We start from the raw sequence: 25,852 nt of genomic DNA on the forward strand, positions 1-25,852 counted from the left end.
ATATCATTTCCCTGGTCAAGGAACTGGACTCGTCGTCGACAGTCTTAGACCCGTGAAGGTCAATGGGCCCTTGTGATGGGCCCTTCGCCCTTAATAGACCTGGCTATGCTGGATTCCTATACAGCAAGGGATGGTAACCACCACTACGGGCCACTGCAACAACCAAGCTTTAGCCGAGCACTTGATTGCAAAATCGTGCGCTGCCCAGACTCGCCATTTGTTAATAAGCTGTGGCAACCTCGGTTGTTGGCTCGGGATGCCGACGGTCTCGATGGCGATCATGACGTTACTATGGACGAAGCAGCCAGATCTTCGGCCTCTCACAACTCAGCAGAGATTCGCCATCTAGGAACAGTCTAGCGCTGTGGGTCACTTTCCGATCGCCGCTGCAGACTGCTGGCCAAACCGGTTTTAAGCTTACTGGGCACGAACACGGTTCGGACTTCGGAGCATTGCGGTGCAGAGGATGCACCACAGCCCAAAAAACCGGTACTGACGCCATACTTATGAGTCCCGCCATGGATTATGATGGAGATGAGCCACACAAAGCTCGGAACAACGTCGGTGCAGATTCTGGGCAAAAAACTGGGACTTTTATAAACCCCAGGGTCAGGGTCACCTCATTCCGACGTAGTCTTTTTCCCCGTCATTGACTCCCCTTTTTGCTCGCCGCATCCCCACAACGACCATGGCGAACGCCGACGAACGCGAGGTTCAACAGGCCCTCGAGGCCCATCATAAACCACCGTCTGAAAAAGGCGGAGACCCCGACAATGGGGGTACTGCCGACGCGCCTATCATCCCCAGTACGGGGGTTGAGAAGGCCGAGCAGGAGAACGCCGGCAAGGAGAGCGTGCGCCCCGATGGGAAACGTGAATTGAAGGAGTACGAGTGCTACGAGAAGCTCGGATACTGCTGGCCGCGGTGGAAGAAGTGGACTTATCTTGCGGCGGTCGCCTTCGTGCAGGTGTCCATGAACTTCAACACCTCTGTCTTTCCTAACGCGGTGACGCCGCTGTCGGAGCACTTCAACATCAGCGAGCAGCATGCCCGTACAGGTCAGATGGCCTACCTGGTTACATACTCCGTTGGGTGTGAGCTTTGGGCTCCGTGGAGTGAGGAATTCGGGCGTTGGCCTATCCTCCAGCTCTCCATGTTCCTGATCAACATCTGGCAGATTCCCTGTGCGCTGGCTCCTAACTGGGGGACGATAGTTACCTGCCGTGCTTTGGTATGTATTTTTACTGTCTAAAAGATACTTCTGCTAACGTGAACAGGGTGGTCTTTCTACTGCCGGTGGTAGTGTCACGCTTGGTTTGATTGCCGATATCTACGAGAAGGAGACACAGCAGTTCCCTCTCGCCTTTATCGTCTTGTCTTCGTGCATTGGAACCAGTATCGGTGGTGTCATTGGTGGTCCCATTCAGCGCTGTAAGTCTTGTTCTCTCTTTTAAGACTGCGCCAGTAGCTAACACACTTTAGTCCTCGAGTGGGAATGGTTCTTCTGGATCCAGCTCATCTTCGGCGGCGTCACCCAGGCCATCATCTTCTTCATGCCCGAGAGTCGATCGACAATCATCATGGACAAGGAGGCCAAGCGCATGCGCAAGTCCGGCGAGGACCCCAACGTCTACGGCCCCAACGAGCTGAAGAAGCCCCGTGTGTCGGCTAAGGAGGCATTTCATATCTGGATCCGACCCTTCCACATGCTGCTCACCGAGCCCATTGTCTTCTGTCTCTCCCTGCTGTCCGGTTTCTCCGATGCCCTCATCTTCACCTTCCTCGAGAGTTTCCCCCTCGTATACGAGCAGGGCTGGGGCTTTGGTATCCTCGCCACCGCCTGGGCCATCATCCCGATCAACCTGGCCTACTTCATAACCTACTTCTCATACTGGCCTTGGTTCTGGCGTGACATTCAACTCCGAAAGCGCATCGAAGACGACGATATGCTCCCCGAGCGCCGTCTCAAGTGGCTCTTGTTCCTCGCGCCCTTCGAACCCATCGGTCTCTTTGGCTTTGCGTGGACATCCTTCGGTAAGGAGCGCGGCATCCCCTGGATCGCATCTATGATCTTCTCCACCTGCGTCGGTATCGCAAACTACGCCATCTATCTGTCTTCTGTCGACTACATGGTCGCCGCGTATGGTGTCTACTCTGCATCCGCCACCGGTGGTAACGCCTTCGCCCGTGATCTGCTGGCTGGTGTGTCTGCGATGTATGCCACGCCGATGTACAAGAATATCGGCGACAAGTGGCACACGCAGTATGCCTCTACCGTCCTGGCTTGTCTGTCGTGTCTTGTTGTGGCGCCGATTTACGTCTTCTACTGGAAGGGCCCGCAGATTCGCGCGAAGAGTAAGTTCGCTCAGGCTCTTGCTGCCGAGAATAAGACGAACCAGGGAAGGAGGATTAGTAGGATGGAGAGTCAGCAGTGGGCTTAAGATATAAGGATCGTCATTGAGTCTGATGATGATTATATTTTGTTATATCATGTATCTATACCCTGATATCTGTACATATGGATCAGCATCTGGCGGTGTTGCATGGTCATTATGGTTAGCATTGATGCTTGTATGAAANTTTCTTTTATTGATTTTTATTACTAGAATAGCTTATGGAGCCATATTCAAAAAGCAGCTAAAGAGGTACCTCTAGTTCCATGGCACAAACTGTAGACAGGCCCAATTAAATCGGCGACGCAACAACACCACCACGAACAACCTTGCACTCCGTATCAGTACCAGGAGTTTCACCAGGCGACTGGCAGACATAAGCAGGGTCTTCTCCATGTGAATCCAAATTTGCATCCCCAATGACAGTCCCAGCGTCGGTGGTGCGGGTGATCTCTAGCGCATATTGCTCGACGTCGGCAATGCCGGCAGGGAACCGGAACTGGAAGCTTGTGTCGTTGCACTCGTACCAGGGGGAGGGGTTGTCAAGGTCACCGATGATCCTGTCAATGCCTTGTTAGTCTGGTGCAAAGAGTCTGATATGGGACGTACCAGGCGGTTGAGCAGGTGGTGGTGCCGCCGTGGTCAAGGTCCCTCACGGTGAAGTCGGTGCGGGCAGTCTTGGACTCCGTGAGCGTTTGGACAGTAAGCGGGCCAAGTGCGAAGCCGAGTTCGGCACTGGCAGAGGACGCGATGGCCAGGATGGTGGCGGAGAGGACGGTGAAACACTTCATTTTGAATGATTTGGATTGGTTCGACTTTGGAGGTGAGTACTATGCCTCTATATACCTCTACCAAGCTAATTTTAGACGTCTCTAGGTCCCCTAGTGTAGAGCTTGCGAGCGAAATTGTCTTGGATAGCGATGATCATGCGCCGTTCAAGAGTGGTTGCAGTCCATGGTCACTGGCGTGTATTGGACGCCTTGAAGGCAACGCAGTCCACGTTGGACACTGAGTAAATGCCAGCCACTTCATTCCATTCATGGCTTATTAGGCGTCCAGTGGGCAAGGCTGCAGCGCAGAGTAGATCCTCTTGCGGTAAGCGCTGACCTGGTATAGGCCTAACTGTAATAATGCTTCGATATCGTTGATAAACTGGGTGATTTACACCAGGCGTATGCTTTCAGGTACATCTCCAGAACTGCGGATGCCCCGGGCTTTGGAACATACCCATTCCCACATAGCTTCTGGGGGCAGTCTACTCGACCTCCAGAGTTTCATGGTTCTTCCAAGGAAAGTACTTATAGCTACCAATACCGCCCCGGCGACATTCATGCCTTGATTCTTGCAAACCCTCGCTAGGTGGGTCAGCATGTCGCCCGTATTCTTCAGAGTACCTCCTGTGATACTGGCAAAGCTCTCTATTGCTTCCAGGTCTTTTTGCAACTGAGTCTTCAAGGTCTGATACTCTTCCCGGATGGCTGGGTCCCGACTAGAATACAAATCGCAATGGTCGGCCAGTATATCATTGAGATCCTGCAGGTGTTCTTTCAAGACCTTTTGCGAGTCCCTCAGTCTCTGCACCTCGTCTCGAAGCTCTGGGCTGTCCTCGCGAAAAGTCCGCTGTTTCTGTCGAATGCCCGGAATGACGAGCTCTCGCAGAAAGTCGCGACGTTCAATTAAGATATCGCGATTTTGTCGAACCCTCTCGGTTTCACTGCCAATAAAGGCATTGGGCGTGCTGCACGCGCCCTGCATGTATCGATCAACCAGATCCCCGGTAATTGTCAGAGGGAAGCGAGCCACCACACCGCGAGAAATCGAGAGTAACAGTTCCCTCGCGCATGTGGCTGCTGTCAGCGCAGCGTACAACTGCCAATCATCATTCTTGTGCTCGTCTGCGTAGTCCGAGATTCCCCGGACGGGAAGACAAGGAATGGTCTCCATGATTCCGTCAGCTTCCATTTCAAAGCAAAGGATGTTCTCCCGTTTAGCGACCGCATCGCGCGTTTGTGCATTCTTCATGACCACGTCGTCTGACCCTATAGCCCCTTGGAATACCCTGACCGGCTCTCCATCGCGTCTGGCGCGCGGACAAAGCTGCCCTGGCAGTTCCGACTCGGCCTGCAGGCAGTCACACGTTGACTCTGTATGGGCGAAGCCAGGCTTATAAAGACGGTCCTTGGTAGGTCGAGGAAAGCCGGCTCCAGTAGGGGCCTTTGAGGCGATATCTTCGATCGACTTGGACAGAAGCAGCTCCCCAGGGGACCAAAGGCGCTGGTCAAAGAATGTAATCACTTCTAAAAGCTCTCTTGGTGGCGCCCTGGTCATTCCAGTCCGTTGGAAGCCATCCTGGGTCCATTTGCCAGTGTTCCAAGGGACAACCTGAGTCCCGAGAACCACGTCGCCGAGACGAACATCCTCCTTTGGCGAAGGTGCTCCTCCAGCGATCCCTACAATGAGAGCAAATCTCATTCTTGGAAAGCTGCCTCGCATGTCGTACGCGATTGTTGATGCGCGGATCCGACCCTGCCATCCTGATGGGGGGAGATTAACCACAACGTAGTGCTCCCCAACTCGCCCGAAGACATAGTGGTTTCGATCACCCTTCCCCGGGGCCAGAGCAATATTGTCATAAGTTTCATCCAGAATGGCTAATGCAGCTCGATACTCCTTCTGGAGCACGCATATCCAGCCGATTGTGAAATTCACTAGCGAGGGACACTGTTTCAGTGCAGGCGATGGTGTGGTTTCTGAAGCCATATGGGTTTTTGGTCGTCAACGATTCGTTCAATAGGTGGGATGGAGTGCGCAATTCAGAGATGGAAGTGAATGCGCCCGTTATTTATGCTAATGACCTGGCTCACCCTGGATGCAAGGGCCGCCTGTGCATTGCCTCATCACAGCCTCGCCTCACGATGCCTTTTCTCACCCTGCCGTAATTCGCCGAAAGCCACAGCCCCCAAAATGGGGCCGAGCAGCTCCCCTTCAATTTCGGTTACACTGTCTTGTTCATTCATGCGATTGCCTTATTATTGCCTGGTGGGCTGCTTGAGGTCAAAAGACAGACTATAGCAACGTCCGCGGTTTAGGTGATGTGCACTGTCCATCGGCATATACTTGTAAAGATGATCTATGGTTCGCGGAGAGCCATCCTCTATTATAGTGGAATTGGCCACAGATCCAGGTCTGACCGACTATACGGAGCTTATGTATGTTACGTTTGAATTAGGGTGTCTAGGTTCGGCCAGTACTGGTACCTGATTGCATTATTGCTATATAGCCCGCACAGCAATGTCTTACGTCTGTAGTGCTTCAACCGCCGGGGCAAAGTCCTGAAGGAAAGCCCAAAGAGTTCTCTCTCGCCAGCCATTTCTCTTCCACTCGTTTGCTGCCAGAGGAAACAGACCGACTGTGTCGATCAGGCTCGGGTCATGGGCATAGACAAACCAAATGCTGTCTCGGGCATCAGCTTCCTGCGCTTTTCCAATCGTCACCAGAGTCTCCTTGATATCTAGCCCCATTCCCGGATCGAAGAATGGCTGGTCTGAGGAGCGGTCGCGGCTCGCCTGCAGCTGGTCATAAAGCGCGCCTCCCGGGCAGGGAAAGCTTGCAGCAGCCGGTCGGGGAGGGCTGATACTGCGTGGAATGGGCAGGTATTTGGACGGCCGGATCTCGCCGCTGTGATGGCACAGGTCACCACCCATGAAGATAAACGTATCTGGAGCCGTTGTGGTGCGTGCCAGGGCACCGAGGTGGCCGATCGCGTGGCCGGGTGTATCAAGAATGTAGAAAGAGCCATCGCCAAAGAAATCAATAGCACGAAACTGGCCAACCTGGATGGCACGACTGAAGTCGACCTCCCGCACAGTACGTCCCCTGAATCGTGGAATGCATCAGTTGTATAGCTCTTGCAGTCAATAAGGGTGTGTGCAAGTCATACGCAAAATCACTCTCCCGCACCGGAGCATCGGCCTTTTCTGGATACCCAGGGAGGAACTTGTCTTTGAAACCGGGCCCTACTATCAGCTCTGTTTCCGGGGGAAATCGCGAGGGATCCCCGATGTGATCCCAGTGCCAATGACTACCATCGTGAGATTGCATTAACTCCTGGTGGTTCCGCAGTGTCAAGACTGTGCTCACCTCCAGATGATGCTTGAGATTTCATGTGCGCCAACACCATGCTCCCCTAATATATCAATCACCTCCTTCTCCACGTTGATCTCCCTCCTCGCTCCGCCAGTTTGTTGGCAATGATGGGTGCAAACGTGCGCCAGTCGCGTGGGACACCAAGGTCGAAGAGCACCTTTTGGCCCGACTCATGTTCAATGAGAAACGACCAAGCAGGAAGAACTGGCATGTACTGCATGCCCTGCATTGGGGGAACCATGAAGAACTCCAGAGGGAGTCTCCCAATCCGGGTTGTTGAGTCGATAATCCGCACTTGGACGGTGGCCGAGCCCGCGGGAATAGGAAACTCGGGTGCCATGACAACAGTCGCAGTCAAATCAACCTTGGGTAGGGACTGCTTTGTCTGGCAGGATACTCAGTGAAGCACTGGCTCTGTAGTTGTTCCTTGTCGGCTGTGGCAAACGATAACTGCGGGGTAGAAGCGACTTCTTCACGCGACGACACATCGCAGTGCACAATTCCTATCACCCGCCCTATCCTCGTCAACCTACAGCATNCATGTCCTGTACGGTCAGCGGAATGCCCAAATACTTCGTTTTCATGGCCTTCTTGGTTAGGAAGAATGGTGGCAATAAATACCCACTATGTCTTCCACCGTTTGCTAATCCTCTGGACCGAGGTTTGATACCTAAGTGTGTGATAATGCTCAGATATCTTCAATATCGGTCTAATTCTACTATATCAATCACAACTTGCTCGCCGGGAGCAAGTTCAGCTCCTCCTGAACCAGACCGACTGCGTCCTGCGCCATCCCCATGCCAGCCTGATATCCAGTCCCCCCAGCCCCATAGTTATGCACGACTGTTCGTCCATTGAACTGCTCTCTTTCCACTCGAGCTCCTCCCTCTCGCGATGGCCGGAACCCAACTGCCACCTTGAGAACCTTCGTTTCATTGGATTTAAGAGCCGGTAGCAAGTCACCAGTTCTCTGCAGAATCGACCGCGTTTCTTCCTCGCGGACTTGGCTTTCACTGTCGCCTTTTTGCATGTATCCGCCGAGAATTACTGTCGAATCTGATAGAGGCCGTGGGATGATGTACGTCTCGTAGTCCTTCCCATGACGCATGGTGTTTTGGTGGACTTGCGGTGCTTTTACCAGAACTATCTGGCCTCTGGTGGGATAGCATTTTGCGTCCTTGACACCGGGAAGTCCCTTCGCTGCGTTTCCGGTACAGTTGAAGACAAGCTTAGTATTTGATGACAGGAAGGCATCGTCTAACGACGCCACCGTCTGTCGCGCAAACCGTACTGAACCATATCTCGGCTGTGACAGGAGCGACTGCAGGTGGCGACAATGGGCTGGGGCATTGAGCGTAATGGTAGTGAAGCGCAGACCGAACGCGACATTCGGCGGTAATTCGCCTTTGGAAATTGGTTGAACCTGTCTCAGTCAATATCTGCCTGTAGTTTACATGGTGATGAGCTCACATCATGCAGATACTCGGATACACTTCGGATCTTGTCCATCGACGGCTCATCATCCCAGTATTCAATCGACTCCGTCTTCTTGAGGAATTTCGCCTCTTCGGCATTTTCATCAATCAGTCGCATCAGAGTCAGATATCCTGCTTTGTCCCATCGCAAGGCATTGGCGTCACTGCCTGAAACGCCTGAGAAATTCGCCCCTGCCCTGAAGCAGTCAGTGAAAGCCGCAAAAAAAGATGAAGACGTTACTCACCAAGGCGAGGTATAGTCGACATGGGAGTCTTCGGGGAGATGCTTTGCTATCACCGTGACATGACGTCCGTATCCCCGTTTCGACAGCTCGAGGGCGACACTTAGCCCGATGATGCCGGCGCTGTCGCAGCCTGGAGTCAGCGGGAATCAACCGAACACAGTAGGGCTAACTTACCCCAGGACCACAATGCTATCGCGAGCCATGGTATAGATGGTGCTGCTGAAGTTGTTCGGTCATGTTGGACTCCGAGAACGGGCTATATAAAGCCTCTGCCCGTCTCCCCACTCCATACAAGTTTGGTTCCGCCGGACAACGTTTTCCGCCGGACAAATCAGGGTTTAATTGGCTGCGGGTGCCGCGGGCGGAGATTCGCTTAACTGTCTCCATTCTCCAACATTGACTGATAATCGGGAAGATACAAGAAGTCGGTAAGATGACAATTGTGAGCCCCGGACTGGAGAGTAAGCCGAGTGTACTTGTGCAGTAGTTCGTCTTGTTATGCAGCCGTGACGCAGCTTGTGCATGGATAAGATTAATTCAGGGACCGACCACGAGCCAATTTATATATATTGAATTCGAAGCACGCAGAAACGTCATAAATCGAGCAAATCGCGCAGGGAACAATTTATTGCACTATCTATTGCTCCCCAACCGACCACTGACCAGAATTAATGAAATCTATGAATTTGGCGAAGAGAGGTTACCTGCTCTTCTGCCCTCAGGGGAGCGTCTTGAAGACTGAGTGTCTGGCGATATGGAAGTCATCCCACCGAAGAGCAGGTAGGCATAGTTGCTGCTTTTCTTGAGCTTCTGATGTGTGGCAGTGATAAGCGACCGTTGGGGAAGCTTGTGCACCGACTGTATGCGCATTGCGCATGAGCATGGCCCGAAAGTTAATCTGATCTAACCATGGGAGAATAGAAAACCACAGCAGACTTATTATCCCGGGAATATGTTGCGATTCAGCTGAGAATGTTGGAAGGGTGCAAGGAATGAGGCTGGCTGTAAGGGGCCGCAGCCTGGAAAGAAGTCCATACTCAATAACAAATACGCAGGAGGCTTCCAGAGCGCAGAATAACGCCCCTTTAGGGGTCTTCGCTTGCTCATCTTTGCTTCTTCCAGACTTGCCATTGTTCAGGCGTGCCACTTAAAATTAGCAGCCCAATCGACCCCTGCGCGCCCGTCACGCTGGCACCAATAATGATGGCCCTACATATCGATCGGCTTACGAGCTTCGCCTTGCTTGTCTCTTGCGACTCTATAAATGCTGACAGGGACATCCCGCTGCATGACGAGCTTAATAAGGCTGTTCTTTTCTTCTTTTTTCCACAATGCGTGGAATGTACAGCAGTCTTGCCCTGTTTTTAGGGTTTGCGGCGGCCGTCCAGGCTCGCCTTGTTCGACATGACAGCTCTTTCACGCCTGATCATGTCCTTCGAGTGACTTCGGGGATTTATAGTGAGGCATGCTCAGAGCGTCATTCAGTCTTGGTCAATGGGTCCGCGCCCGGTCCGGAATTGCGCCTACGCGAAGGCGAGGTCAATTGGATTCGAGTGTATAATGACATGACTGATGCGAATACTACAATGGTATCCCTCCTCTGAGTAGTTACTGACCGTTACTGTTACTGATGTCGACAGCACTGGCACGGCCTGACTGCGTTTACTGCGCCCTTCTCCGACGGTGCCCCGGCTGCAAGCCAATGGCCCATCCCCCCTGGGCATTTCTTCGACTACGAGGTGCTACCGGAGATTGGATCCGCGGGGACTTATTTCTATCATTCCCATGTCGGCTTCCAGGCTGTGACGGCCAGGGGAGGATTGATCGTGGACTCAGCAGCTCCGCCGCCGTTTGAATACGACGAGGAGCGCACCGTTCTGATATCCGACTACTTTAGCCAGACCGACGAGGAAATCGAAGCCGGCCTAGTCTCAACTAATTTCACCTGGAGTGGGGAGACAAAGGCAATCGAAGTCAACGGACACAGCCGGCAGGCGACGAATTCCACCGGTTCATGCAAGCTGGCTGCGATTTCCGTAGAGCCGGGAAAGACATACCGGCTGCGATTCATCGGAGGCGCCGCACTGTCGTTTGTTTCGCTTGCCATCGAGAGCCACGATGTGCGTATCATCGAGGCAGATGGCCATTACACGCAGCCTCTCGAGACTAGCTTTCTCCAGATTGCCAGCGGCCAGCGATATAGTGTGCTCCTGACTGCGAAGAGCGAGGAGGAGCTGCAAAAGGCCGACAAACGCCAATTTTACATCCAGATAACGACGCTGGAGAGACCAGAGGTGCTGACCAACTTCGCTGTTCTGTCCTATACAGATTCACCAGACTTGACCACCGTCCCATCGCCCCCTCCGCTCCCCGTGGCCAGAACGGTCCAGGGCTGGCTGGACTATGAACTGCAGCCTCTGCATCCTAACAATGATTTCCCAGCCCTGCACGAAGTCACCCGGAGAATCGTCATAGACGTCCATCAGAACATCAGCGACCGCACGATCTGGCTGCAGAACGGCTACGACTGGGTCGAATCCTACCCCCAGTCTCCGTACCTCGTCGACATCTACAACAACAAGCTTAACCTCGACGAGACGTATTACCGCGCCCTCACGCGGGGCAACGGGTTCGATAATCTCACGCGCACTTTCCCGGCTAAAGTAGGCGAGGTGCTTGAGATTGTATGGCAGAACCGCGGCGCTGTTGATAACGGCGGTGTTGATGCGCATCCCTTCCATGCGCACGGTCGACACTTTTACGATATTGGCGGTGGCGACGGGCTCTACAATGCTTCTGCGAATGAAGAGCGGCTGAAGGGTACGCATCCCATCCAGCGCGATACTTCTGTTCTCTACCGGTACCGCGAGAAGGCGGGTCAATTGGTCCCCTCTGGCTGGCGGGCGTGGCGGATCCGTGTGACGAACCCTGGAGTCTGGATGTACCATTGCCATATCCTGCAGCATATGGTCATGGGCATGCAGACGGTATTTACCTTTGGTAACCGTGAGGATATTGTCGCGAATTCGGGGCCGGTGGATGCTGGGTATTTGACTTATGGTGGCTCGGCGTATGGGAATGCCACCAGGGCGCCTCTTGCGCAGCATTTCAACGATTAAAAATGTGTATATAGTTGGAGTCATAATTTATACAGTTCCCTATGAGTGCTAATTAATCAATTCCGCTTGGATATACTACTACCAAGAAAGTTAGCGTGTTCCAGCACAGCCCCATTCATGCTCCGTTCTTATAAAGGTGTAATCCCCATAACTGTCCATATATTCACCTTAAACCAGTAAAACATGGCACGAAAACGAAAACATTCATCTTCCACCATACCAAAACCTTCAGATAGAGATGGATCTGTCCACCAAGCAGCGACCCAAGTCAAGAAACCCAAGACGCAAAGCAAGCCCATCCACACCCAGGACCAGTCGCTCTTCTTCCGCTTCCCACAGGAAATCCGAGATATGATATACAACGAAATCTTCATTTTTCCTGAGACAGTCCATATCGCCTGGGTGGGAGGCCGGAAACGCAAATTCCGCAGCTTCCTCTGCAAACTCCCCATGGAAGACCAGCTGGAGTATGATCGAACTCACCCACTGCCTTGCATCTGTTGTAAGAACCACTCCGCATGCTCGCCCCGGGCTTGGAGACAGACGTTCAATGTGCGATCCGTACCAACACCAGCTGAAAGACAGAAATTCAGGGCAATGGCCATGCTGCAGAGTTGTAGGAGAGTGTAGGTCTCCACTAGGCTCGAAGGTTTGGTACCAGTACATCTATATTCACATATCCAGGTACTCCGACGCAATCGAGATGCTCTATGCGAAAAATAGTTTCTATATCTCGAACCCGCGCACAGCGCTTGAATTGCCAGAATATATGCCCCAGTCCTGCTTGAGCCTCTTCCGACATCTGGCTGTCGAGTCGCCGCGGTGGGGCGAGCCCATGGCTCCGCGCACTATCGGCCGCTGGAAGGAGGTAGTTGATGCGCTGGAATTGTTCGATGGGCTTGAGACACTGTGGATAATCCTGCGCCCGGCTTTCGGTTTGGCAGATGAGGTTGAGGACCTAATGGAGCCGGTGAAAGGGGCAGGGCTTGCGGTTCGGCCACGGATAACTAAGGACGCTGTTATTAAAATGACCCCGTTTGATCCGTTGAGAAGGGAAACTTGCCCGCGACATCCCCGTGATGTTAAATCTAAGAAGGGGCATAATTCCTAACATATGATGTTGTTTTTGGCCTATCAAATTACCTGGCTTCTACCGCTTAGGTGTCTATCAAGACTCCTTGACGATGTCAAATAGTTGGATCCCTTGCAGTTCGGTTTGTTGAATACGGTCCAAATTCTTGTTATTCAATCAAGTATTCTTTGGATTTTTTGACAGTGCCCAGGAGTTGCTAGATACTCTTCTTGGTCCGTCAGAACAAAGTATTATATTATAACAGAATATCAGATAGTTTCCAGCGAGATGATATGCACTTTATATGGGCACTTATAAGAGACATTTCGAACTCCAATGTATATATCAAAAAGGAGGTAATCTATTTTAACAAGAGAGAAAGCATGTCTTCAAGACCGTCCATCTCCAGATAAAGATGGGGCTCAATAGCTTCAATCTCCATTAGGATAAAAGGGCGGTCCTCGGTCACCAAGCCATCAATGCGCACATATCCCATTTCCCCTGTTGTCCCATTCCCAAACCGTCCCCAGAGGTGGTCGAAAATAGCATTCACCGTGGCCAGCGTGCTTGTCCCTACTGACTCGATAGGTATGCGAGTAACGCGACTGCCGAAATGCTCCTGGCACCTGAACTCGCCACTCTTGGGCACCTTCAGCACAACGTGGGAAAGCCGTTGTCTGACGAAAACAAACGAATATTCGCCTGTGGCGATCGCTGGCTCAAATGTCTGTACGACTAAGTAACTTTGGAGTTCACGTTTTTCAACCGATCCCAAGTACCTGGTATCCTCATCTGATGGTGCAGAGATATCCGAAATCAAATGGGTATTATTAGAGGATGCAGATACAGACGGTTTCAGAACCAGAGGACCGGACGACTGAAACGCCTTAAGCCGTTGATGAATGATAGACACAGAGCATGACTGCTCTATGTCAAATATTTCAGTCTTGGGTATATCGAATCCAGCCGCCTGCATGTCAAGCAGGTATTTCTTGTCCATGTTCCACTCGACCAGGTCGATATGGTTCATCACACGCGGGCCATTCTGTACCCCACCACTGCCCTCAATTGCCTGTTTAGCTATCTGCAGGAATCTCCCAAAGGCATCGGGATATCGAACGTAGTCCTCCGCCCAGAGGAACGTGGCGAGGTCACTCCCGAGCAGGGTGGCAATTATGTCCTCGTCGGTCCATTGTTTGATGGTGATCGAGGCTCCCCTGTCTGAGAGTCTTGCTGGCAGCATCAGATTAGACCAATCATTTGCAGAGACGTATTTATCGGTAATATGTGGTGGAACACTGGTCAAAAATAGGATTCGCTTCATTTTTATGCCGTGGACGTTGCTTGAGTGGCCAGCGCACTGTGACAGAGCATTCACCAGTGCATGACGGGAAATTAACCTGGGGAAATCAAGGAATAAGATGTTAAAATGAATATTTGTCACTGTGTTTGTGTCTGGGTGGTTTGCGGGGCGAAGGAAATGGAACTGCTGCTCCCACTGGCCAATGGTACAATGTTTGTTATGCCGATTTCTTACGGGCTGCAGGTTCCGATGTATACCTTACAGTTCGTACTTTTCATTGCCCACTGTCTGATTCGTAGGAAATGTGTCTAATTTGTTTGCTCGCTCGCTTTGACCCCGTTATGCTCGAGAATCCAATCATGCATCCATGCTCGACCACTTGTGACCTATCTCTAGAGTATTGCTGGCACCACAAAAATAAACGCCAATTGACAATCGATAATACTAGATGCACTCATGGACATGCAAGGCTTCTGCACAATCCTCGCTACTGCAAGAACCTAAGAAGCACGTTCGGCACCAATCGACCCCGGCCGTATCAATACCGCAGCTGTAGCACCATAATGGTTTTGCCCCATGCATCTGTGCTTCCTCAGACATCGCCTGCCGAATTGGCCGGGCGCCAGGACCGATTAAGTATTTCGCGATTGACTGGGGATCAAGGAAAGCAGGGCTGTTGAGCTTGGGAAGCCAACGCGCCCACGAACTACGCCTGCGATACGCCGCCATGACGCGGAATTGTTTGGTAAACTCACGGTCGACGGCGAGGAAAGCTCCCAGTCCACGGATAATCTCCTTTTTATGGCCATAATCCCCGGCGTATTGATGAACGAACTCGCGGAAGGCAGCCCCGATCTGTTCGCTTTTCGCTGGCCAATCCTCCATCTCGGCGACGTTTAAAATCCCCAAGGCCTCAATTAGAACCGGGGTCGCAATGGGCCTGCTCACCATGCACCGCCAGAACTTTAGGGTCTGAAGAATTTGGTCCCGCTTATGGTAGGCCAGGTGTCGCATCATCAGGCCGTTGAAATTGATTGCCACGCCGCTCACGCCCATTCCTTTACCGAAAGCGATCATGTCGGCTTGGATTCCCCCATTGCCAATGTATTCGGGTCTTTGGCAGGCTAGTGGCGCGCCGCATCGCATAGCGGTCATTGCCTCGTCCACGATAAGACAGATGCGTGCTTGATCGCAGCAGGATAGCAGCAGGTGATATAGATCGGGGGGTAATATTGACCCGTCCGAAGTACTCACTAGATCGCATACAACAGCGACGCAGCCTTGCCTTTTGGCGTCGGTAAGCTTGTTCAGTAATATAGACTCCGACGCGAAATCACTCCGAGTGATCAATATTGATGTAGGGCCTGCCCCAATGATCCTACTTTCCCATTCCACAGATGAGTGAGCCTGGTTTGGCTGTCAGCGATGCGGCTTCGAAATGTCACCACCTGAGAAATTTACTAAAGGTCCATATGCACTGCCGTAAATCCCCTCCACGATAGCCAGCTTTGGCGCTGACGCATGAACGTCAGACCAGCCTAGAAGGTCGCGCACAAATTGCTGGACCTTTTCAGGTTCAGGATCATCCTTCAGTAGCGGCGACAATGCCGGATCCTCCACCACTAATGGACAGGTCGACGCGGTGTTCAAGACAAGACTCGCTACCGTCGTTGGAATGAGCGCATCGCTGACGTGGGCGTGGAAGGTAATGGGCCAGTATCCATTGGAAAACGACTGAAAGCGCTCGGAATATTCGTTGAGGAGAAGATGGTACTGCTGTTCAACTCGGGCCGGGTTGCGCGTGTAATCCTCCCAGATCTTGCGAGCGCGATCGTCGCGGGTGAATCCGCTATTCGAGTATATGCTGCCCCAGGCATTATGGAAATCGTGATCTAGAGGAGGAGGTTCTGGCGATGTGTGGGCATTGGCCATGGGCTTCATGGTAACTGTCATGTTGATTTTCGGTGTGAAGAAGATAACTTCACGCAGCAAACAAAAAACAGACAGGAAAATGGCCACCTTGAATGCTTACTGATATTATCAGCTAACCCTTATTAGTCAACAACCAATGATGGATTGCCTTGAGTTGCCTTTGGAGTGCTTGGATTGCCTTGGGTTTGCTCGTGGCTGCTCATCCGGCTAGCTGAACAGTGGGGTTGAGTGCATGATGAAATACAAGTGTACTTTACAGTGTCCGCCGCGTGGTGATGACGATGACTGCTATTCGAGTGTTCCAAGTTCGTGAGACCATCAGAGGCCCCTGTCGCGCCATCAGACCGTCACAGAGCGATCCAGGCCCGTCAGGGGCCCGTGTTGGTGAACTGTGGGGCCATTATTACACGGGGATGGAGAATGTGATTTGCGTATTACGGTTCATCAGGCGTTATTACAGATTCTTATTGGTTGTCGGCCCGCTCCACCGCGATCGGCGGCGAGATCGGCACCACTCGATCTCTGGCGGAAATCCAAACTCTATACAAAACAAGGAATCAGTCGGGCCATCGGATGACCGAGTCTGTGTGAACTAAAGGTATTCTACTGAAAACCGCATTGATTAGAAGTTTGAGAGACGACTGTGGTGAAGATGATTTCAGGCAAACAATTTAAATACAGGCAAGCAAGCATGCTGTCAATGACCCTTGCATGATGGCATACCTGCCACATAACGCCGCGCGAGGGAGAATTTTGGGGGCGGGGTTGATCGTCGTGGCCTTGGTTCGTCTGTTCCATCACTGTCACTGTCTGACGTCCCGCAACCTTGGCGGTCGTCAGCTGTCGTAAATACCCGTATGCAGTGCCGTTTGCGAACCACCGAGCTGAAGCTTTCTTCGATTCACTTCAATCAACCTGTGTCACGATGGCGCCTATTCTGCTGGAGAGGCCGATTCCTGAATTACCACAGACATCTATTAAATCCCGAAAATGTTCCCAGTCTATATGCGCCTGCAAAGATGTCGTTGAGCTCGACCTGGGCCATTGCTGGTCTCGCCCTCAAGAGACTCGGGCGCTGACATCGATCTTGGACACTGATCTGTTGAAGGCTGCGTGGATCCTTACTCTTCATCGCTTCCGTCCCGAAGACGTGACAACATTGAGTTATGAGGACGACTCAATCCCGAGATTAAAGTCCCCTACTATTTTCACAGTGCGGGTGGGCCCCGATTGGGATGTCAGGAAGCTGCTCGAGACGCTGGAAGTTCAAAAAACCGGCAGAGTATCATCGAAATCTCATGGACCTCAAATTGCTAAACATGGCCACTCTGAAACTGCCTATACTTCGCTTATATACACAACGGCCCCAGGTCTATGTTTGGCTCGATCAAGCCCAGGCAGCGAAAATCTAAAGGTAAGTATGCTTATTCTCGACACCTTGGCCCGTCCTTTATCTAACATTTCTTTCTTCATCCATCGTATAGCTTGCGGTCATCCAGCACGATAATCGAACAGTCGCCAGGATCGAGAACTCACGAACGGGTGGAAGCTCTTTGAATACAAGCATGCTGTGGACCTTCCAGCGCGTTCTCCGCCAGCTGACAGCGCATCCGGTTACCCTCAAGCTCGACGAGATTGATTACTGCTCGGACTTTCATCGACAGGTCCTCAAAGGCCTGACACACACCAAAACAGCCGGTAGCCTTCATTGTTTGCACGATTTGATCGTGGAGAATTGCCGACGGCATCCCACAAGACGTGCGGTTCGTTCGTTCGATGGCGACCTGACATATCAGGAATTAAACAACCTGTCGCTCCGATTAGCGCATCATCTCACAAGCCTGGGTGTACAACCCGAATCATTTGTTCTGAGCAGTTTCCAGAAGTCAACATGGGCGATTGTGGCGCGGTTGGCCATTCTGCGAGCCGGGGGAGCCTATATCTCGATCCACTCCAGCAATCCTCCAGCCTATCTCGACTCGGTGATACAGCGCACCAATGCAAAGATCATGCTGAGCGATCCTGGGTATGCGGACCACTTCCGCGATAAAATAGACACGGTCGTCACAGTCACGCCTGAATGGCTGCAAACCCTCCCACTGGAGCCTGCATCTTCCTCGTTGCCAGTGGTTGATCCATCCAACGCCTGTACGGTGCTTTTCACCTCTGGAAGCACCGGTAAGCCCAAGGCTATTGTACAAGAACACAAGTCTTACGCCTCGGCCATTCATGACTATGCAAGGAATCTCGGCCTCGACCAAGATACCAGGTTTTTGCATTTTGACGATTACGCGTTTGATATTAGCAACCTGGAGTTCTTGGTCCCTCTCATCCTAGGAGGCTGCTGCTGTGTGCCGGGGCCGATGAAATCTGTTCAGGACCTGGCTGACTACATTCAAAGTCTCAACGCCAACATTGCGTTCCTGACACCTACCGTGGCTATAAAGGCAAATCCAGAAGCAATGAGCAGTCTCAAAATTCTTTGCGTCGGTGGAGAGCCTCTCCCGAAAGACCTTTTGAATAACTGGGCACACAGCTCGACAAAGCTCATTAACCAGTACGGAATGGGTGAAGCAGCGGTCTGCTGTGCATACAACGACAATGTACATGCCACTAGCAGTGCTCCTGCCACTATCGGCCGGCCGTCCAGCGGTGCTATCTGGCTTATCGACCCAACCTGTCCAGAGAAGCTGGTTCCAGTTGGTGCCATTGGTGAGGTGGTGATTGAAGGGCCTCATCTTGCAAGAGGGTATCTTGATCAGAATCATCAGGCATCAGATCGCACCAAACCAGCTGGTTTCTTGGAGTCAATTCCGCGCTGGTTGACTGAACTCCATCCAGACCGACAGTCTGCTCGCTTGTATCGATCGGGAGACCTGGCACGATACACGGAAGACGGACTGATCGAGTATATTGGGCGAAAGGACACGATTGTTAAGCTCGACGGGTGTCGAATCGACGTGGTTGAGGTCGAGCACCTTGCAAGAAAATGTCTTACGCCCAAAGATGCCATTGTGGTAGATCTTCTCGGTGTCATTGATGGGAAACAAAGCCCCTGTCTAGCCGCCTTTCTATACCTCAGTGACCATCCAGACAGCTCCGAGACGGGGGATCTGTCTCTAAAAGACGCAAGTCAAGACCAGAGCGCTGTCCAGAAAGTGGACCAAATCAGAGATTCCCTGGCCGTATTCCTCCCGACTTATATGATCCCTTCGTTGTTCTTGCTAGGTACGCGAGTACCTCGCACGCCCTCGAAAAAGACTGATCGCAGGATGATCCGTCTGGTTTCACATCATTTCTATGCTCAAATGTGTGAAGAACGCAGCCGCTCCTCGTCGGAAGACTCGGACCTTCTCCCTCCATGATTTTCCTTTCAGGCTTAGCAACAAATAAATACCAATGGCAATAGATTGAATAAAATGAATTAAGTACGCCGCGTAGACTAATTTTAGACATTACTTTTCTATTGTAGGTATAATTCCCATAACTACCTCATTAATTTCCAGTGGATGCATATGAAACAGAGCGAAGGAAAAGTAGAGCGACACATCCTGCTGTAAAGCTTACGACCCCTGGTACAATCAGAAAATGCCTTCTATATTCACTGGGAGGAACCTTACCAAGGCAGCAGTGCAGCACAAAATACCCAAATGTCTCTGCTAAAAGTCCCCCCAAAACTGGCCCGGTCATAAGCCCAGCCATCCATGTCATATTGATCACGGCCAGGGCGCGCGAATACCCCCCACAAGGACCAAATTTACCAGGCTCGCGTTCTTCGATGGCGTTGATCGTGTCTGTAAGGATATTTTTTAGCTTCCGGAAATGTTTCTGATACGCGTGCACTTACCAGCTGTCTCTACAGAGCCGGCCCCACTCAGAAGGGATAGTAGACACCCGATCAGCGCTATGCAAACCATGAAGACGCTCTTCACCCAGTGGGCCTCTTCCACCCAGGGAAATAGCTCGTCGCCGGGAATGCCCAAAAGCGTAATCAAAGGCGCTATCCCCCAAAATCCCACCGCGGTCGGAAATCGCGACCCGATGCGGTCTTTCATCCAGCCTACTGAAGCTGCCAACAGTATGCCGGGCCCCTGAATCATTGCCAGCAACACTCCGACATGAAAGGCTCTCCATCCGAATGCGACTTTGACATGTACTGATATGGTACTTTCCAAACACCCAATCACCATAGCAAAAACGAAAGCACAGAAGATTCCCGCAGCGAAGCGCGATTGACGGAACATGTAGGCATGGAATCGCCAACTTCGCAGGTCTGAAGAAACCGAATTCTCAGGCCGGTCACTGCCCACTGTAGATGCGTCATCGTCGAGAAGAGGATCCCGTACACCGTCCGCTGCCGTTGAGCGAGAATTGGAAGATTTTTCGACCATGAGAAGACGCATGACTATGTCCACTAAGAGAAATGCCGCCGGGCCCGCCCAGGCACACCAGTACCCTCCTGCTTCGAACAACAGTCCCGCGAGAAATGGTCCCGCGGTGGTTCCTGCGGCTTCAAGCGTGGAAACCAGGCCGCCTATCTTGCCCATGTGCTCTGGCCCCAAGTTCTCGACCATAGTTGCCATGCCTACGATCCACATGGCGTTGCCAGTGATGGATTGGAAGAAGCGACCTATAAATAACCACAGCACTGTATTCCTGGTCAGGTTTCAACCGGCAAAATCGCAAGGAGTAAAGTATACATACAGCGGGATGTGAGCGACAGGCAGGCAGAAGCTATCAAGGTCAATACAAGGAGGGAAAGTAAAAGTGGCTTTTTGCTGGAGATCGCGTCGGACAGCGACCCAACAAATGGACTCGATATGATCGAAACAAGCGCCCCCTCTGTAAGGAATATAGACGTGTATCTCTGGGTAAGGCTTGGGTCTAAGCCAATTCTATCCTCTAGTATCGTCGGCAGTAGAGGTATCATGAACGCGAAAAGCAATATGTCTAAAAATCGCCATGATTTAAAACAACGTACCCGATCTGTGCGGTGCAGAATGAACTTACCAGTAAACATCGCCAGGCCCATCGTGCTGACAATGAAGGTATCAGACGACCGCCATCGATGGCCCCATGGCGCGTCATACTCCTTGATGCAACCGTGAAACATGTTATCTGACGTCGGAGCCCGTGAGCCTCGAAAAGCACGTCAACCACGGAAGGATGGTGCAAAAATCAGCGCAGGGTCGGCGCAAGGTTCAAGGTGACGGGCCGGGAAGGGATGCACTTATTCTGACAACAGTCCGGAAGGGGTGAACAAATAAACTCCCAAACAACTGTCGAATGAACGGTGGAGTCGACAGCAATCCAAGTGCCCCACCAGCCGCCAGATTCCGTTCCCCAATTGGCTGCACTATTTCTCCTCCATTCCCCAGCTGAAATGGTGATACAGGAGTCCGTATTATAAATGTTTGCGTTGTTGCTTTCTTTCAAAAAGTGGCTTGAAGTTCGTATTAGTTGACCTCATGGAGCTTCCACTGACTAGCAAAGACTGTTCTTGTTGGTCTGTCCTACTGTAAATATATCACCATAGACAGACAGCAAAGGCGGTCGTTATTTATGTTGCCTGGACGAGGCGATATGCGGACGATGATGGACATATCAACCATCCCCGAATGCCCAACCCGAAGCGAAGTCATCCTCCGCCATGCCTTGTATTCTTAGTGTTGTCCGAGTATGGGAGCATTGTTCAATCCTAGAGAAAAAGTGGGAGCTGTAGATATGATGTGCGGGCAAAAGTATCAATCTACACATGGTTGCGAATTAATAATAGCTGGAACAGCTCTACTCGTACTTTGAAACAATCCACCTACCAGGGCACCTCCTCTCCCTGGTATTTCTCCCATCCTGGGACTTTGATATTGAAAAAGTGACCGTTGTCCTCTCGGCCAACACCCGAAAGAATCTCCAACACTGACTTGACGCCGGTTTCCACAGGGAGATCTGCGTTCTCACCTCCCAGATCAGTTTTCAGCCACTTCATTTAATTGCTCGTCAGTTGTTATGTCAATCTTGAATAAATGAACCGAGGAAACCTACACCGGGGCTGACACAGAAGACAGTGAAGCCTTCATCTTTTAATTCATCGGCATAGAGCACAGTAAGCATGTTCAATGCGGACTTTGTGACCTTGTATGAAGGCACGGGCGTCATACGGAAGACTGGCTGCAAGGTAATGGAGCCAACCGTGGAAGACCTAGTGGCTCACTGTTTTAGTTGTTTACGGCAAATGGACGATATTTAAATGACTTACATATTGAGAATCTTCCTCTCTCTACCTTCCCTCATAATTGGCAGGAAGGCCCGCGTAAGAGAGTGCACGCCGCTGACATTAGTCCGGAACGTTTCGTCAAGGTCAGTCCTTTAGTCATTAGTTCTCAGTAAAGCTCTGTCTTCAGCACAGCCTGCTCGTCTCCGAGTGAGTGCGAGACTCACATGTCCTCAAGGCGCGACGAGTTCATGACGCCCGCGTTATTAATGAGCACGTCCAAGCCCCTGCCGTTAAGCTTTGTGGTTACAAGTGACACCGCGGCTTTGATGCTATCTTCGCTGGTGACTTCCAAAGGCACGTGTATGACTTGCGTTGGATGCCTTTCCAAGAGTTCTTTAAAGCCAGACGCACTGGCTGACCGGGCTGCAGCAAAAATGGTTATTTCGGCATCNGTCTCGACCAACTGTCGGGTGATTTCGAGGCCAATCCCGCGAGAGGAGCCTGTAATCAGGTATGAAGTTATCGCGGATGAAAATTAGGGTATGCAAGTGGGCGCGTGGTCTGCGGGTGGTTTATCTGGAGATGGTCCGGCATAAATGGACGTCTTGATGCGAAAAAGCCCGGAAAGACAGGTGGACATTAGCTCTGTTATGCCACACGCCGGGGATCATTTGGGCCTCACTAGGGAACATTTTCTCTTGGCTGGTAGATAGCTACTTGGCACCATACCCAGCACGCTGTCTTACTGGTGGGAATGGACATATCGTGGAGAACTTTGCAACAGGCGTGGAACAGCGACTCGCTTGTTTCATCTTTATTGGCACGGCTTCTTGGGCAGAGCCCCATATAACGGAGAGTATCCGTAAAGTCGGCCTTGATTCCGGAGAACGAACAGCTAAACCTTCGTCACTAACGACAACTCCACAACCACGGAGAACCAGACGATCCACATACATACCAACAGAAGCATGGTCTTTCTTCTTGACTTCATAAGAGGCAAGACTGAGACTGGGGCAGCCGTATTATTCTTTCCATGTCTAATATTTGGTGTCATGAGAAGCCGTGTGGCATCGGTTCCGCATACTCATTGCAAAATGCCAATGTTAATGTCGTCAACTGACGGGCATCCTCTGTTACGTTCTCTTGGTGTGAGCGACTCAAATGCCAATACAATGCCTTCCAGGTTCGGCACATTTCCAAATCTGTAAAAAGGAGACACTTAAATTAGCAAGAACGAGTGGAGATTGTGTAGAATAGCTAACATATTCGGATATGGTATTCTGTGCTCTTATACAGCCCCAGCAAAGACACAAGGGGTAGTCAGGGCTCGAAGGCAGGGAGCCCACGCCGAAAGGCAATTTAAACTCTGTCTGACTTGCCCTTCAGTACGGACCTTATTTGCTATTGAAACTTGGAAGAAATTAAATACCAAACCCGGGGTATCGCTGTGGGGAAGGATGACAGCCACCCCCGCATTAGGAGTCCTGCCCTGAATGTGGAAAATGTATCAGTTTCTAACAGGATATAGTACTTCTCCGCCAGGATGCCCCTTACTGACCGAGGAGAGTGGACAATTGATGATTACAGTGCCGAAGAACGATCCTATTTGCTTTTCTTGTATCTTCATCTAGTTATTGTCGAACGTGCGCTCCAAGTAATACTTCGAAACTAAAGCAAGACGCCAGTCGTCGTCGTCATCATACGTCTATGCCTTGTCAAATACACCCAACAAAGTCGCTCCGAGCAAAGTAAAGAGAGGGGCGTAGGACCAGTGACCCCAGTGGCCGTGTCCCCAAGAGTAGCAGATTACCCCATCAGCGAATGCCACCGCACTGCCTCCCACGAGAGTCCAGCCGGCGGATCTGGGGGTGCCGTAGGCAGCGGCGATCCAGGTGGCGAACCCCCAGAAGATATCACGGACACCGTAGGCGTAAAGCAGACTTTCGACGAGTTGTCTTTCTGCCAGGGTGGTGGGCATCTCCCACTCGAAGAAGCTGAGAGCGTGTTCAGGGCGGAAGATGGCGTTGACGCCAAACCCGACCGCGATGAGGGCAAAGGCCTTGGTTCCAAGTTGCAGACCGGGATGCTGAGACAGTGCCATGATTATTTGGAAGGTATTGGTAATTTAAAGCGACTGTCGAGGTCAGAAGTCTGGGCGTAGCCACAGGCTAGTGGTCTTACTGAAGTGTAAAGGTAATTAATAAAGGGGGATGCAGGAGTACAGCGGATATGCAAATACGACAGGAAGAGGAAATTAGAAGGTGAGCATCCCAGAGGAAGAATTCCAGGTCTTAAGGAGAAGGAGGAAACGCTTGACAGGCTGAGGGGACGGAGAGCGCAAACAAGAAACGCCGATGCATCATCCAACACCAAGACTTCTCTACTCGAATACAATATCGCAAATACTTTATCCATGCAATATACTGACAGATTCGGACCGCGGGAGGAGCCCTGATTGGCGGACTCGTCGGCCAACGGAGTCGCGGCGCCGATGCTGCACTGAGAGAGAAAGAGACGGCGGTCGGCTGAAGAACTGCCGAGCAAGAAACGTGACTCGAACGCGGTCTCGCGTCACTCTCGCGTCTCCCGGTCAACAATCAACACCGTCATTCTTTCCATCAAATCAACTACAGTGTGGTACATCATCTCCGGTCCAAGGGATGCCCGCTATGAAATTGTATCCTTTCCTGGGAGTAAAAGACTTCTTGCAGCTGCGGGATAACCTAGGCTAGTATTCTACCAATGTAGTAGCGCGGTGGAAGAAAATGCTTGGCCGAATGTGCGATGTCTCCCATCCGGCGTTCTAGCATGAGGATAAATGGTTTCTGGACTCCCTTGACAACCGTAAATGTGCCGCCGCCGAACGGAAACGAGCAAACGACTCCGTTGGCCATAAGAGTCCGCTCCATCACTTCGGCCCTCCCCTACATCGCGTCGCCCTTGATCCTCTGCATAGTCAAATTGGTGATTTCACGGGCCTTGAGCTCCCGCTCGTTTCGCAGGCTCTGCAATGTGAACCCCCGGGCGTCGAGCGTCCGACGCGCCGAGTGCAGTTTGGCGTCCCGGAAATTGAGGATATTGTCTAACGAGCCTGGCTACGCAAGCGCATGGAAAGGCACTTTTGTAAAACCCGATCCTTTCCGNGGGGTCCATCTACAGTGCTTCCCTCGGCGATATGCTAAAGCAACGCGGGTCAAGGCAATTTGTAGCGGCCTGAATATGCTCGAACGGCAGCGGTATAAAACAGACACCGAATCACAGAACAGCAAGGTCGGTGAGACAGACATTTAACTGCCTGCCGATAGGGCTTGGAGAGTGTGCAATCTCAGCAGTAGCCGCTTTCGATGGCGCTGCAAGGAGCGACGCAAGGACGACCACGCGTGGAATCAAAGCTCGTGGAAGCAGATCCACAGTGAATGCATTCTGGGTAATGTGTCGCTCGGACTCACCCCAATCTGAAAAGGCCATGCTAATTAGTATCGAATTTCTCGTCGATCCCACCTGCGCCCGGTTCCGTGGGATATTCCGCGTAAGCCAACCCCTGTCCATCCCAAGACCCTACCTCTCGGGCTCACCATGTCGCTGCATCGCAGCCACTCAATGGCAGTTTCTTTGACAGGACAGCATGCGAATCCTCACACAGGTGTCGTCTGGAACTTGCTATCATGGGTGCCGTCACCTCTCCCGCATTCTGTCGAAAAATATATGAAACTTTAGAAGGCTGATGTAACTTTCCACCCGGATACCACCCCGATACAACCCCGTATAACGGATGCCCGTTCTCTAATGAGCCGAGAGAGCCGAGCTGTAGATCTTATGTCGATCGCTGCGGCATTTATAACTCGCGATGCTAGCCCGATGTACTTGTCTGGTTCCTGCCCAATATCGGGTGCTTCATACGGGACGGGCAACGTAGAGATAGATTTCTCAGAGCAACAGTTCCGCACAGCTGC

The 25,852-nt window shown here is 51.7% G+C and overlaps 12 protein-coding genes across 12 annotated transcripts; 4 read left to right on the top strand and 8 right to left on the bottom strand.

The window, feature by feature from the left end:
* The first annotated feature begins 518 nt into the window (after positions 1 to 518).
* ASPSYDRAFT_40161 (uncharacterized protein) lies at positions 519 to 2,645 on the top strand. The gene is made up of 3 exons (XM_040846023.1): positions 519 to 1,231; positions 1,278 to 1,431; positions 1,483 to 2,645. Exons 1-3 carry the CDS (start codon positions 689 to 691, stop codon positions 2,439 to 2,441), a joined length of 1,656 nt encoding a protein of 551 aa, XP_040709157.1. The 5' UTR covers positions 519 to 688; the 3' UTR covers positions 2,442 to 2,645.
* ASPSYDRAFT_64882 (uncharacterized protein) lies at positions 2,620 to 3,184 on the bottom strand (the record flags this gene model as incomplete). Its single annotated transcript, XM_040850292.1, has 2 exons — positions 2,620 to 2,953; positions 3,003 to 3,184. The coding sequence occupies 2 exons, from the start codon at positions 3,182 to 3,184 to the stop codon at positions 2,686 to 2,688; spliced, it is 450 nt and encodes a 149-aa protein (XP_040709158.1). The 3' UTR covers positions 2,620 to 2,685.
* Positions 3,185 to 3,440: 256 nt separating this feature from the next.
* Positions 3,441 to 5,153, bottom strand: ASPSYDRAFT_54641 (uncharacterized protein; the record flags this gene model as incomplete). Its single annotated transcript, XM_040848887.1, has 2 exons — positions 3,441 to 3,545; positions 3,744 to 5,153. The coding sequence occupies 2 exons, from the start codon at positions 5,151 to 5,153 to the stop codon at positions 3,441 to 3,443; spliced, it is 1,515 nt and encodes a 504-aa protein (XP_040709159.1).
* Positions 5,154 to 5,689: 536 nt separating this feature from the next.
* On the bottom strand, positions 5,690 to 6,879 carry ASPSYDRAFT_54642 (MBL fold metallo-hydrolase; the record flags this gene model as incomplete). The annotated part of the gene is made up of 4 exons (XM_040848888.1): positions 5,690 to 6,269; positions 6,334 to 6,474; positions 6,534 to 6,617; positions 6,659 to 6,879. The coding sequence occupies 4 exons, from the start codon at positions 6,877 to 6,879 to the stop codon at positions 5,690 to 5,692; spliced, it is 1,026 nt and encodes a 341-aa protein (XP_040709160.1).
* A 387-nt stretch (positions 6,880 to 7,266) lies between these two features.
* On the bottom strand, positions 7,267 to 8,462 carry ASPSYDRAFT_138980 (FAD-dependent oxidoreductase; the record flags this gene model as incomplete). Its single annotated transcript, XM_040840894.1, has 4 exons — positions 7,267 to 7,962; positions 8,010 to 8,211; positions 8,260 to 8,379; positions 8,434 to 8,462. 4 exons carry the CDS (start codon positions 8,460 to 8,462, stop codon positions 7,267 to 7,269), a joined length of 1,047 nt encoding a protein of 348 aa, XP_040709161.1.
* Positions 8,463 to 9,554: 1,092 nt separating this feature from the next.
* ASPSYDRAFT_40170 (uncharacterized protein) lies at positions 9,555 to 11,487 on the top strand. Its single transcript, XM_040846024.1, has 2 exons — positions 9,555 to 9,848; positions 9,900 to 11,487. The coding sequence occupies exons 1-2, from the start codon at positions 9,591 to 9,593 to the stop codon at positions 11,376 to 11,378; spliced, it is 1,737 nt and encodes a 578-aa protein (XP_040709162.1). The 5' UTR covers positions 9,555 to 9,590; the 3' UTR covers positions 11,379 to 11,487.
* A 74-nt stretch (positions 11,488 to 11,561) lies between these two features.
* On the top strand, positions 11,562 to 12,489 carry ASPSYDRAFT_27300 (uncharacterized protein; the record flags this gene model as incomplete). The annotated part of the gene is made up of 2 exons (XM_040844383.1): positions 11,562 to 12,004; positions 12,063 to 12,489. 2 exons carry the CDS (start codon positions 11,562 to 11,564, stop codon positions 12,487 to 12,489), a joined length of 870 nt encoding a protein of 289 aa, XP_040709163.1.
* A 322-nt stretch (positions 12,490 to 12,811) lies between these two features.
* On the bottom strand, positions 12,812 to 15,706 carry ASPSYDRAFT_139184 (uncharacterized protein; the record flags this gene model as incomplete). The annotated part of the gene is made up of 3 exons (XM_040840921.1): positions 12,812 to 13,679; positions 14,406 to 15,160; positions 15,215 to 15,706. 3 exons carry the CDS (start codon positions 15,704 to 15,706, stop codon positions 12,812 to 12,814), a joined length of 2,115 nt encoding a protein of 704 aa, XP_040709164.1.
* Positions 15,707 to 16,610: 904 nt separating this feature from the next.
* ASPSYDRAFT_85333 (putative NRPS-like enzyme) lies at positions 16,611 to 19,050 on the top strand (the record flags this gene model as incomplete). The annotated part of the gene is made up of 2 exons (XM_040851510.1): positions 16,611 to 17,099; positions 17,170 to 19,050. The coding sequence occupies 2 exons, from the start codon at positions 16,611 to 16,613 to the stop codon at positions 19,048 to 19,050; spliced, it is 2,370 nt and encodes a 789-aa protein (XP_040709165.1).
* Positions 19,051 to 19,180: 130 nt separating this feature from the next.
* ASPSYDRAFT_141018 (uncharacterized protein) lies at positions 19,181 to 20,798 on the bottom strand (the record flags this gene model as incomplete). Its single annotated transcript, XM_040841097.1, has 5 exons — positions 19,181 to 19,257; positions 19,306 to 19,479; positions 19,533 to 20,333; positions 20,390 to 20,635; positions 20,696 to 20,798. The coding sequence occupies 5 exons, from the start codon at positions 20,796 to 20,798 to the stop codon at positions 19,181 to 19,183; spliced, it is 1,401 nt and encodes a 466-aa protein (XP_040709166.1).
* A 699-nt stretch (positions 20,799 to 21,497) lies between these two features.
* On the bottom strand, positions 21,498 to 22,661 carry ASPSYDRAFT_54648 (uncharacterized protein; the record flags this gene model as incomplete). The annotated part of the gene is made up of 5 exons (XM_040848889.1): positions 21,498 to 21,665; positions 21,728 to 21,884; positions 21,942 to 22,049; positions 22,124 to 22,400; positions 22,646 to 22,661. 5 exons carry the CDS (start codon positions 22,659 to 22,661, stop codon positions 21,498 to 21,500), a joined length of 726 nt encoding a protein of 241 aa, XP_040709167.1.
* A 445-nt stretch (positions 22,662 to 23,106) lies between these two features.
* Positions 23,107 to 24,342, bottom strand: ASPSYDRAFT_381968 (DUF4267 domain-containing protein). The gene has a single exon (XM_040845664.1). The coding sequence runs from the start codon at positions 23,998 to 24,000 to the stop codon at positions 23,605 to 23,607; it is 396 nt and encodes a 131-aa protein (XP_040709168.1). The 5' UTR covers positions 24,001 to 24,342; the 3' UTR covers positions 23,107 to 23,604.
* Between the last annotated feature and the right edge of the window lie 1,510 nt (positions 24,343 to 25,852).

Source organism: Aspergillus sydowii (assembly GCF_001890705.1).
Source record: "Aspergillus sydowii CBS 593.65 unplaced genomic scaffold ASPSYscaffold_1, whole genome shotgun sequence".
Taxonomy (NCBI): domain Eukaryota; kingdom Fungi; phylum Ascomycota; class Eurotiomycetes; order Eurotiales; family Aspergillaceae; genus Aspergillus; species Aspergillus sydowii.